Raw genomic sequence first — 12,130 nt, 5'->3', positions numbered from 1 at the left:
ATTTCAAGTTTCTTAGTATTAGCTGTAGAGCTGAACACGTCTTAACAGCGAAACCACAGCTGTCAAACTGTATCAATCACCTGCTCTGAGCTTAACTGGTGCATCAGCTCTGATTGCAAAATGTCTCAGAGAGAATCACAGTGTTGTGTATAGAGATAATGAGTTGCATAAGGAAATAAGAGAGACTTGGCTTTCCCAAGTAGTTGTTGAACCAGGCTGCACTGATTAACAGCTCTGGAGACAGTTAGAGGAAGGGCTGTGAAATGTGAGAGAGCAGGGGATGGATCCTATATCGACCAAACACATTAGTTAAGCAAGACACATCATCTCTTCTCATGTTCTCCAACTCCTGCCCTGCATCATTGTCTTCTCTGGATATCTGCCACCGTTTAATCACACTGTCTTTTCTATGTCCTCCCTCTCTCTTCAAACATATTAGCTCTTAACGCCAAGGCTCATTTTTCCATGTTGTTTTCTTTATGTTGTAACACTGGTCTTTCATCCATCTATCTTCCATTCCTCATTGTCTGCCTCACCTTCCTTTTATTCTTAGGCACTGTAGGTACTATACTTTACTTTAGGCATAGATACTCCATTCTCTTCTGTGTTTAATGCCTGTTCCTGTCATTTGATAACATCAGATTCTATTCATCCTTTATTAAAAAGTTTAAATCCCTAATGGCCTATTGCTCTTTTGTTCCTATCCCTCTTTTACATGAAAAGTGACAGCAATGCAATGATTAATTTCTGTTACCTAACTCGTTTTTGATCAATGTCAAGTTGTAACTGTATAGCGTAATTTTCAAAACCCGAGTTTTTGTCTGAGTGTGTGCTGACTGTTAAGATAGACAATTTATGACAGCATTGCTTGTTGTCTGCTAAAGTCATCCACACAACACTAAATCATGTGTGCTAGTAATTACATACAGAATACACTACACTGTGTGGAATACATTTATTATTAATTAAATGAGACAATTTAAAAGTGAGTACCGTATAAAAATAAAGCTGTAGTTACGTTTATAAAGTGATAAAATCTTGTTTCACTAACAGCAATTCATCTGAGAAGGACATGAAATTAGCAGTGAATAAACAACTATTCTTCTAATCATGACAACAAAATGCTTTGATATAGCTTTTCTCACATTACTTTCTTACATTGTTAATTAAAAACATAAACAGGAAACAATGCAGTCAAATGACACTAAAATTGTAGAACATTGTAAACGCTAAGATACTGAGAATGGTTTTCCCGGGAAGAAAAACTTTTGAGGTGTCCTGTGGAGTTTTAGACCACTAGTAGTGCTATAGAGCAATGTTGTTAAGAGAAGGTCCCTGTTATGTTTTTGTTGTACAGTATAATCATGTGGGCAATGCAATACACCGCCCTGCCACCAGTTTCAGATATTCCGCTGATCGACAATTGGTGATGGTAACAAGCCACGTAGCAATGCAACAGCAAAGAAGAATGCAAACTAGTGAAGATGATGTAAACAATGCATGACTTAAAAATTGTTTTTCAAAATCGGCTTTGCAAATGTTTTATGAGGAAGAAAATATTGTATATTAAACTCTTTTGTTAGACCTCAAGGATACACAAAATGCATATTGGTGAGAAACACTGAATGCACACATAACTTTGTTTACAAGACAACTCCACGGGGCACCTAAAAGATTTTGCAATGTAAACCACCCAGTCTTTTACTGCTTTTATTTGGAAATATACCACCAACCCCTTTTAGTTAAACCTTTTGGCAAAGATATCATGAGATATCATATTACAATAAATAACGTATTCCTTTTATAAAAACAAAATAAATATCAATAAGTTAATATATTCAAGATTTCATAAATACATTTCATATGTATAACCTTTTCCATGTAACATATGTGCTATACAGTAGACAGAATGAGTCTGCTGAATCATCCATTGTGTCTGATTTCAGTCCTTTAGGTTGAGTATCCATTGAAACATTTAAAATCCCACTGAACATATTAGTGACGTATGAAAGGTGTGAACTGTAAAGGAATTATAATATAAATATAATTTTGATGGAGGAAGAGAAGAAGAGGATCTTTGCTTTGGGGAAAAAACTGTAGACGCCACGTCCTCTACTTATTAACTCCTTTACCGATGGACTCAAGTCATATGGCCACACATAATGCCTGAAAGTTTGCTCATAAAGAGGTAAATCAGAAGACAAAACACTCACTTCAACACAAAGCCTGACACCAGCTCACACTCTCTACACACAACCACATTTCCTAGCAGAGTGCTTCCTCACAGTGTGGTAGACGAGGTTGTCGTCCAGAAACGAGAGGTCATCATCAAATGCTATTGGCCGACAGCAAGCCTGAGGGGGCGTGTCTTTAGGAGGAAGCCTCCTGTTGTGAGCGAGGTTGTTAAGGATTTTGTCGTAGTTGGTCTCAGACTTCCTGCAGGGTCCGGAGCAGTACCTGAATATCATTTCCTCGCTGGAGCGGTAGCCCAAACCGAGGTCTGTCACATTAAGGTGGATCTGTTTGAGCACACAGCCCTGTCCTCGTCGGTTAGCTTTTCCTTCCCTAACCTTCCTCCCTGTCTTCCCTCCTCTAGCTCTTCCTCTTCCTCCTCCACTCTGCTGGCCTGTCCCCTTCTTCCTCTCCCGTCTGTGTCGAGTCCTGCTGTTCAAGTCTAGTTTGGAGGGGGAGGAGGTGGATGAGTACACGGTGGATGAGGAGGAGCGACGTATTCTACTGATGGTCACTTTGATGAAGTCCACCACATCTTCAAACTGACTTGGGAGGGGCTCCTCCATTGTGTCTGAAACACAAAATGGCACTCTTATAAGGGCGTATCAGCACATATTGTTTCAGTTTAACTCATCACTCTGGCTATTGAACCGATGGAGTGTGTCTACACACAACTACACATTTAAATGCGGAAATGGTACACATTGTTTTTTTGTTATTGCAGAGGAATTCCATTTGAACTGATTCATCCAAGTTACAACATTACTGTTCTTATTTATGCACCAGACTGATGTATGTTTGAGTGGACTAGTTGAATTAAAGACACAGCAGCCACTACATAGCCTGATAGCAAATACCACTAGAGCTTAAATAATTAACTGATTAGTGGATTGACAAAAAAGTTGTCAACAACTATTGTCATTTTTAATATTTACATAAAACATTCATTGGTTACAGTTTCTAAGTTGTGAAGATTTGCTGCTTGTGTTTGTCCTTTGCGATTAATAAATTAAGCATTAAGCGTTTTAGACTGTTGGTCAGACAAAACGAGTCATTTGAATATGTCACCTTGGGCTTTAGGAAATTGTGACAGGTATTATTACATTTACACTATAAACTTAACAATTATTCAAAAAGAATAATTTGATTAATCAATAATTAAAAAATTATCGTTAGTTGCCCACCTACTATCATTTAATTCTGTCCAAAACTAATACACATTTCTAATGTGGGTGTTGTACACTGTGGGAAAGGTATGTAGAAAGTAATAACATCAAAATCCACTAGCTCTGAATGAGGCAGGCCTAATTGGTAAGAAGGTTAGAGGCCACCATTGCAAATGTTTCAATAACTCGTAAGTTGTTAATAAGTGAACAAGCTGTTTAGAAGGCCTATCAAATTCAGTCTAAGCATTGTATTTTTGAAAATTGGCCAATAGAGTGAGTGACCATGCATGATGATGATGTTTTCAATTTAGGTAATTCGGTCAAAAAGTTTTTCTGTTAGACACAGATAACAAGGTCATTAATAGTTTTTTGAAATAAAAATAATGAAAAACTCAGAAACCCGTCGGGTGCAAATTACTTCTTATGATGTTTTGTGGCACTTTGGACACTCCATACATAAAACCCAGGGTCTTACATTTTCCCCCTCCAGCCAGCGTCTCTTCCCAGTCCGTTGTATCCGCCTCAGCGCGGCTGATGCCCGGGGAAGTGACAGACAGGCGGATCTCAACCGGCGGGAGCTCCAGGGGACTCTCGGCGGCGCGCCCTCTCCTCTTGGAGGACGTGGACTGCGGTCGGCTCCGTAGAAGCCGGCTGGCGTGCACGGCGCTCAGCAGTATCAAACAAATGGTCAGGCTATCCCATAACTTCATTGTCCACTTCAGTCCGACAGAAGGACATGGCGCGATAAAAAACCAACAGGTATCATCTGGCAAACGCGATTAACAGCATATTGAAGACGTCCAATAGTTGGAGAGGAAAAGGTGGGGCGCACTCATCGGCTTGGGTTCCAGCCACTGGAAATTGGGAAGATCATTGTGTTAATGCCTGCGTACTGTAAACTGCACGCTATCACTCAGATGCCAGCTGGCAAACGCTTTGCAGCGTGGCGCAACATCCAAGAAGGCTCGAAAGCAAAGGCAGAAGAGCAAAACGGAAAGCAAAGACTTCCCTCTGAAGTTGTTTGCAAATCCATCGACGCTTGGAAGAAAAGAAAAAAATAGTCCCTGTTTACAGTCTACAGGTTTTCATTCAGTGCGCACGGTTCCTCTGGCACAATGCAGTGACTCCTGCACATCCCCACTCACCATCAATCCTGACTGAGCCCTGAGGAGAAGGAGAGGTCTACAGGAGAGATGGGAAGTGCTTGTGACGTCTGATGGTCCATCCTCTAGGCCTACTTCTTCCTGTCTCCACCCATGCAGACTTCACAGAGGAATGGAGTCTATATTCATGATTGAACTTAAGGTCCAGAGTTGGTGAGGGTAGAGGGGTTATGTTATGAAAGAGGCTCAGTCTGTGTACTCAGATGGCTGAGAGAAGTTTCACACTTTCCACTATCAATACTCCTGATTTCCCATCCTGCTTTTTGTGTTTGGTTGACTTTGGATGGGGAACGTGTTTCTAATCAGCCAGTCAAAACAGACTGAGTGGATTGTGTTGCTACTTATAACCACAGTGAGCTTGAAATCATGTTTTTTTGGCAGCTGATGAGCAGATTATATCAAGGAAGCCTGAGCTGATATTCATTACAGCAACTGGGTGTTTAACGTTTTACAGTAGAAAACGTTATTTTGGTTTGGTTTTTGCTTAATCCGAGATGTAAAGTGTCATTTCATCAGATTTCTTTGGCATGACTTTTAAACAACGTTTTAAAGACGATGATGAATGGTGTTGAAATCTGTGGAATTGGCTCATGCCGTATATGGATCAGCTTACTGCACATGTGTTTTGTGAGTGATCCTGTTAAACAAATTAAACTACTGCAAACTGCCTTTGGAAGCCTGGGTTGTAAACCAGCCACAGTGGGTGTCAATAAGAAACTCAGAACTTTACTTTAAATAAAGCTGCAGATTCTCTTCTTCAGTGAAATAATGGCAATGAGTAAATTCCATCTTCTGATGTATTCATTGTGTCAAGTCACATTGTTATCCATCTCTGTCTTTTTTATGATTTTTATTCAAGAGCACAACAAGGCAGAGTGTGTGTGTGTGTGTGTGTGTGTGTGTGTGTGTGTGTGTCTGTGTGTATGTGTTTGTGTGAGAGAGAGAGAGTTTAATGATTGAAAACAGAACAAATGAGTGGAACTTTTCTGGTTCTTCGAGGTTTCTTGCCATGTCTGTTGGGTTGTTGTAAGGTTTGTGGGGAGATGTTCCTCGTCTTCCTAGAGAGCTTGGGCTGGGCACTGTTGCTGATCTAGGTCTGTAAGGCCCATTAAAACACATTCAGTTACACAAATAATCTTAAGAAAAAATACATAAAAATGATGCTGCTGCATGTTTGTTGGTCAGTTGTTGAAAGTTTTAAGTTGCACTACAGTTGTGTAATATTAAAAGCTTTTTTTTGATGTATAAATCAGAGGGCAAGCACTGGTGAGTTCTCATTTGCACCCTATAGCCTGAAAATATAAGTTCTCTAGTTAGGCTGGCTCAACTGATTTTGTATGTTGGTCTATGTAGTGATTTTTGTCTGGAGTTACATGTTTGTCATCCAAAGATAATTCAATTAAAAACCTCTGAATATTTCTTTCAGCGACATTTTGCAGGTTTACTATGAGTCAAAATGGCTTATGGCAAGGAAGGTTTATTTAGTGCCACAGCACCTTTCAAACACATTATTTGTATGGCAAAGAAATGCATTAGAATATTTGAAAACACAATGAAGAGAAAACATCTCAATTATAATAAAATATAATAGTCAAAATGATGAGTTGACCCCTCGGGCCTTGCAGGTCTGCTTGGAAATCCATGCATGTCTGAATGCTCATAATAGACCAGGAGACATTTTAAAATTGTTTTGTGTGGCATATACTTGTTTCTTAGTGTCAGCTAATGGTGGCCTATGCACTTATTCAAGTGGTAAAAAAAGATTGTAAAGGCCAGATGGAGAGAAACAAATGAGAGATGAAAAGAAACATTGTTGAGGGATTTTGCTTCCTTCCCACGCTGTATTTATTACTATAACCAAGGCTGAATGCGTCAAGGGCTCTTCTTTCAATAGTAGTTAGAATATGTTTATTTCTTTTTAGCCAGTGCCACAGTAAAACTAACTGAACTCAAACAGCTGTAATGTTTTTAGACTTTTTGTTCAGGGTAAGCAGAACAAATACTGTATATATTTACAAAAATGTTCAGTATACCACATGTTCAGTTATATGGAGATGACCAGGATGACTTCCGTTATCAAGTGCTAAGACACATTGAATCCCTGCAAACATTTGTTCTTAAGAAGCAGCCATGTCCTTCATTTTCTCTCTTCTGCAGTAAATGATTATTGTGGATAAAATGTACTGCTGTTCTGGTGCACACAAACTGTTTTTCCAGCAAAATAGTTCCGCTGTTTGCTCTCCAGCAGAACTAGATAAAGCTGTTTCCTCTAAGGTAGTTTAACTTTACAAGGTTGATGTGAAATGCATACTGTATATCCGCATGTGTGTGTGCAGTATATGTAAATGTATAAACACACATGCACGTCCATGCACCCTTGAAGTGTAGTGTTTCATGATGAATCATGTTTGTGTCAGTGCATGCTAGCCACATTGTATTGTAATCACTTGACTACACCCAACATGCAAAAACCATTTGAGCACAGTTATACAGAATAACAGTGGTCTTCCGCTTATGTTTTTAGAAGTTAGACTACTAATCATTCAGAAGAGGCTTCCCTTTCCCCTGAACTGCCCACTTAACTGTATGGAAATATCTCATCCTCAAGCAATTACACATTGCAAGCCGCAAATACACCAAACAGATGTCCATTCCCATTTTTGCAAGGCATGAGGGCTAATCAGGGGCCAGTCTGCAATTGAATCTGTCAGCCATTTTTGGGGCTCAGTTTGACTTATATGCAACACGGCTAATTGCACAGGTCATTTCACCCGTCATTATTGGCCAACATGAAACTGGCCTCCATGAGTGGCTTATGGGAGGGAGGAGTTAACAGCCTGAATGGACGTCTGATTTAAAACACTGCTACTGGTTTAGTAATTAGCAGAAAAAAAGAGGATCCCGACTCTCCACACTGACAGGGAGAGTGGGGAGATTGGTGATAGTCCTGTTTTCTACATTTACACGTTTAAATCTCATACTTGTTTTTAGCTGAGCTAGAGGAATGGTAATGTTGGTCGGTTAGTCCAGACTAAAATATCTCAACAACTATTGGATGGATTGCTATGAAATTTAATACAGACATCCATGGTCCCCAGAGGATGAATCCTTATGACTTTGGTCATAACCTGACTTTTCATCTAGTGCCATCGTTAGGTTTTATTTTTAAATTTCTCCAATACTTTCGTTAATGACTAAATATTTGAAAAATTAATGGCATTCCCATCAGCTTCTGCTTTTTGTGGTCAGAGCTAATCTTATAAAAACGCCAACCAATCACTGCGTCGCAGTCTGCTTGGAAAGAACCAATGAAATGCCTCCTTGCCCCGCTGTGCGTGCTCTACTCCTCCCGTGCATGATCCTGAGCTCAATGTGCGTCGTCGCAGCATTGCTAACAGTAATCATGTTTGTTTTAAACATTCGGCATGATAATATTAGGTTTTAGGTATCAGGTATGAGGTTTGCTTACCAGTGAATGAGACATGAAGTAAAATTGTGGTCCTTTCTCCCCTTTGCTCTGAAGCAGCGATGTGGTGCTTGTACAAGTCTGTATTTGGGGGGAGCCCCGAGGGCAGGGGGAGGGGTTATATGGAGCCAGCAAGGAGATGCTACTTTTAAATCTTGCTAGCTCTTCAACATTATCAACCCTGCCTTTAAAGAAGGCTTAAAACTAGCGATTGAGACCATAAACTCATTATGAAAATATTTATTGAGGTAATAAATCAAGTGAGAAGTAGGGTCGTCAGTTTGGAGTCGCCCCCTGCTTGAAATTAGATAGAATGCAGGTTTAAGGCACTTCCACATTGGCATCACTTTTTAGAACCGGAAACTTTGTCCATTATTTTTAACAGTCTGTGGTTGCTAATTAGCAAATGTTAGCATACTAACTAACAAAAAAAAAAGCTAAACATCAGCATGTAAGCATGATAGCATTTAGCTCAAAGCACTGCTGTGCCTAAGTACAGCCTCACAGAGCCAGCATGGCTGTAGACCATTAGTCCTGTGTAACGTATGCCAGGGCAGGTAGATAATATCAGCCAGCATGTTGATTTCCCCAACAACTGCCAGAGTCATGGCTCGGGGCAGGATAAAGAGTTATCCCCTTTAACCTCTCAAAGTCAACTTTAACTGTGGTGTACTCTTTGGATTGATTTAATTCAGGTTGGGACTTCAAGTTAACATTTAGAATGGGATCTACAAAAATAAGAAATAACCAAACATGATTGCCCAGTTATTAGCAAATCAACTGGTATATACCCTTGATTTGTCATGTTACTTGTAGGACATACACTTTTTTATAGGGTGAGTAAGTAATAAGAAGTTGCCTTGCTGATGATTTTGTTGAATGCGCATGGGTGGTGGATGGATCATTGTGGGGAGCCACAGTGGTGCTTACAATGTAATCCACACCGTGTGTATTCTGGTGCCGCTGGAGCCTCAGGGTGAGAGTGATCAGGCTATGAGAGCTGTGAGAGTCGATGTCGTCTGCTAAGCTAAACCACTGGGAGTTGGCTCTGAAATGTTGAGATGGGGTCAAATAGACCGTTTACTCCATGTTTGTCTCCAGTTTTGTAATGAGTATGACATTATTGCCCACTAGATAGATGTGTGAAACCTAAATGTCTGATTTCAGATTGAGAAAATTACATTCAGTGATTTCTAATGCAGATTAGAAACTGGGTTGAAAACACTAAACATTCCAGATGTGCCGACTGCTCACACACGTGCATGTATAGGACTTTAATGCTGCCACTGTTTACCTTATTACACATTTACAGCAACAGTGGTGCTCACACCAGAGAGTAATCCTTTCTTATTTTATCTTTTGTTTTAAATACAACTTACAGACTGAATGAATGAATGCAATTTTTTATTCATTGTTATGATTATTATAACTGTGCAATGTGGTAATAACATGAATTTTTTGCTTATTAGCTGCCTGCAAGTAAGAAAATGGTTACAGCCTGAACCACCTGCGGTAACAGACTTTATTGAAATTATGAAGGATAAGACTGACCTTTTCTTGAAAGCTGCAAGTAAGCAGATTTCAGACAAATTGGGATACACTGATTCAATACATTAGTAATAGTACATTAGCCATTGAACCTGGCTATTTTTTTAGGATGTAATACAATTAACTAAATAATTTCCCTACCACTATCATCTAAAGGAAACCAATGTATGTGATGATTTTGTGTGTGCTGTAAACAAGATGTACAGTATCTTCTTCAGCCTGTGACCAGCATCTTCTTAACAGTTTTTTCTTTCCTTTTATATTGTTTGCTTGCTCTTACTAAAAAATGTTGTATGTATTTTTTATTTTGCTTAGACCTTTTTCTTTCTTCTTTACAGTTTGTACTTTTATATTTGTAAACATATATTAAAGTAATGATGAGAAAGGTATATGGTGTGGAAACTTTTGTAAATTACTTTTGAAATACTTTTCAATGAAAACTATTAGTGTAAAAAAAGAGAAAGAAACATGTCTTCATGTAAAGTGGATTTTTCTAAGCTTTTTTTGGGGTATGACAGCATAACAGAAATGTGTGCAAAAGAACAAACTTATTGATGCAAATAAAGACTAAAATCAATTTATCTTGATATTTTCAGTGATCTTTGCAGTGTGGCGAGAAAGAACAAATTAGTTCGCCAAAAATCCTACAAATCATGTCACATGCCTTTGACTACAGGCTGTTGTTTTTCTCACTGAGAAAAACAATTTTCTAAACCACTCATCTGGTTTATTGTTATTGTTATTATGTTTTTAATTGAATAAAAAGTAACAAATACTGTATTTACTTGGACATGGCTAGTAAGATAGCTACCTTGTGTTTCACTCTTAGTTTTAGTAAGCTTGTTTCCAAGAAATAGAGAAAGATGGACTGGTTTGTTTGTATGAAAATATAGGGTTTGGTTTGGGCTGGCTGCACCTGCCAGCGCATGGGTTTCTCTTTCTGTTTCTCCTCAGTCTCTCCGTTATGTGTTGTGTGTTTGTGTTTGTCCAGGAGATGGAACCAGTGAGTTTCTCTTTCGTGCAACACAGTGACCATCATCCAGACGCTGCTCATTATCTCACTAAACGTTTGTGTGTTAGTCTTTGGTCACAATCAGCCTAGGTTGTTACATTATCGAGATCCCTGAAAGCTCTCCTCAGTTTGGTGCTCAGTATATCAGTCCACGCTGCTGATTTGTGTTTTTGAAAGTTACATCCAAAGAAAAACAATTCTGTCGTTGAAATTGTTTTATGATTCCATGAATATAAAACAAAGGCTACACAGGACGATTTAATATCCAACTTTTATCTGAACGGTGAAGTACTATCAACTGAATGAATATGTAACACTATGATTATGTGTCATTGTTGAATTTCACAAGCTCCAACTTCCAACCCTGGACCTGAAATATAAAAGAGGGCACTGTATCAGTGATAACCTTAGTTTCCTGTTACATATTTTAAATCCACAAATTGAATCCTGATAGAGTGTAAAATTAAAATAAAATGTTTTAGAGCATCTTCCTTTTGTCCACAAGTTTCTCTAAAATAGTGATGATAATTCACTCATTGTATCTCAATCTGACCTCTGCAGAGGTGTACTGCTCTGGCTGTTTGTGTAATATTTTGTGATTTGTTGATAGCAGGTGGAGAAACTGGAAAAATCTGATCATATTTAGAGTGTATGACTAATACAAGTGTCACATGTGAATGTGGAGAAGAAAGGAAGCACGCTAAATGGAAATTAAGACAAGTCTGCAATGTGCAATAAGACTAATTTAATGTTGTATTTGTTCTGAAAGTCTCTAAGTATGATTGGTGGTGTGATTGTCTTTTTTGTTTCTTTTCTTATCTTTGTTAAACGTATTGCTGCATATCATAAAGGCAAACTACACCGGGAAATAGATAAACTTGTAATGCTAAAAAAGACTTGTAATGCAGCATTTATAAGTAGTATTATTATTTAGTTGATTGTCTATAATGCAGATGTAAGGACATTTTAAGTGTTTATTGATTTATAGAATTTTTATATAATTATAACCTCTCCTATGAAGACATTTCATATGATTACATGTGTTATGTTATACTGTCATTGCATTGTCATTCATTACCTGTTTATACACCAGCAGCATCTTTGACAAATACATTATTAAAAGTAAAAAATATCCTTATGGCAACTTGGTATGTAACTCACTGCTGTCGGTGTGTCTGTGTGTCTGTGTGTATGTGTGTGTGTGTGTGTGTGTGTGTGTGTGTGTGTGTGTGTGTGTGTGCGCGCATGAATATGAAATTAACAATTAGAGCTGACATGTCCTAACCTCACTCAGATGAAATCAAGTCTTCTGAGCTTTATGTCTTAGATAGATGTATTCACCTTCAATCAGTCTTTGCCTAATATTACTATTCCACTTTTACAATACATGCTGTCAGAATGGGTGGTATGACCTGTGCTACTGCACTGATGGTTTCATTATAAAAATGACTAAAATGAACATGCAACACTACTTGAAGGGTCTTTGCAGTAGTTTGTAATTTCCTACTTGGAAATACTTTTTAGTAGCCGACAGTGTGAGTCA

At 38.5% G+C, this 12,130-nt stretch overlaps 1 protein-coding gene across 1 annotated transcript; it reads right to left on the bottom strand.

Annotated features, from left to right (window-relative positions):
• Nucleotides 1-995: 995 nt before the first annotated feature.
• LOC120560913 (glial cell line-derived neurotrophic factor) lies at nt 996-5,102 on the bottom strand. The gene is made up of 2 exons (XM_039803803.1): nt 3,874-5,102; nt 996-2,803 (listed from the first exon to the last, which is right to left on the bottom strand). The coding sequence occupies exons 1-2, from the start codon at nt 4,106-4,108 to the stop codon at nt 2,247-2,249; spliced, it is 792 nt and encodes a 263-aa protein (XP_039659737.1). The 5' UTR covers nt 4,109-5,102; the 3' UTR covers nt 996-2,246.
• Between the last annotated feature and the right edge of the window lie 7,028 nt (nt 5,103-12,130).

This window comes from Perca fluviatilis, chromosome 6 (genome assembly GCF_010015445.1).
Source record: "Perca fluviatilis chromosome 6, GENO_Pfluv_1.0, whole genome shotgun sequence".
NCBI classification, from domain to species: Eukaryota; Metazoa; Chordata; class Actinopteri; order Perciformes; family Percidae; genus Perca; species Perca fluviatilis.
Note: the sequence above shows the minus strand (reverse complement) of the source record. Positions and strands in the feature narration are given on the sequence as shown.

What these genes read in the sequence shown, in the direction of transcription:
- LOC120560913 (XM_039803803.1), bottom strand. Translation starts at nt 4,108, where the DNA reads ATGAAGTTATGGGATAGCCTGACCATTTGTTTGATACTGCTGAGCGCC. An exon ending in GCTGGCTGGAGGGGGAAAAT is followed by an intron (nt 2,804 to 3,873) that starts GTAAGACCCTGG and finishes TTTGTGTTTCAG; the next exon opens with ACACAATGGAGGAGCCCCTC.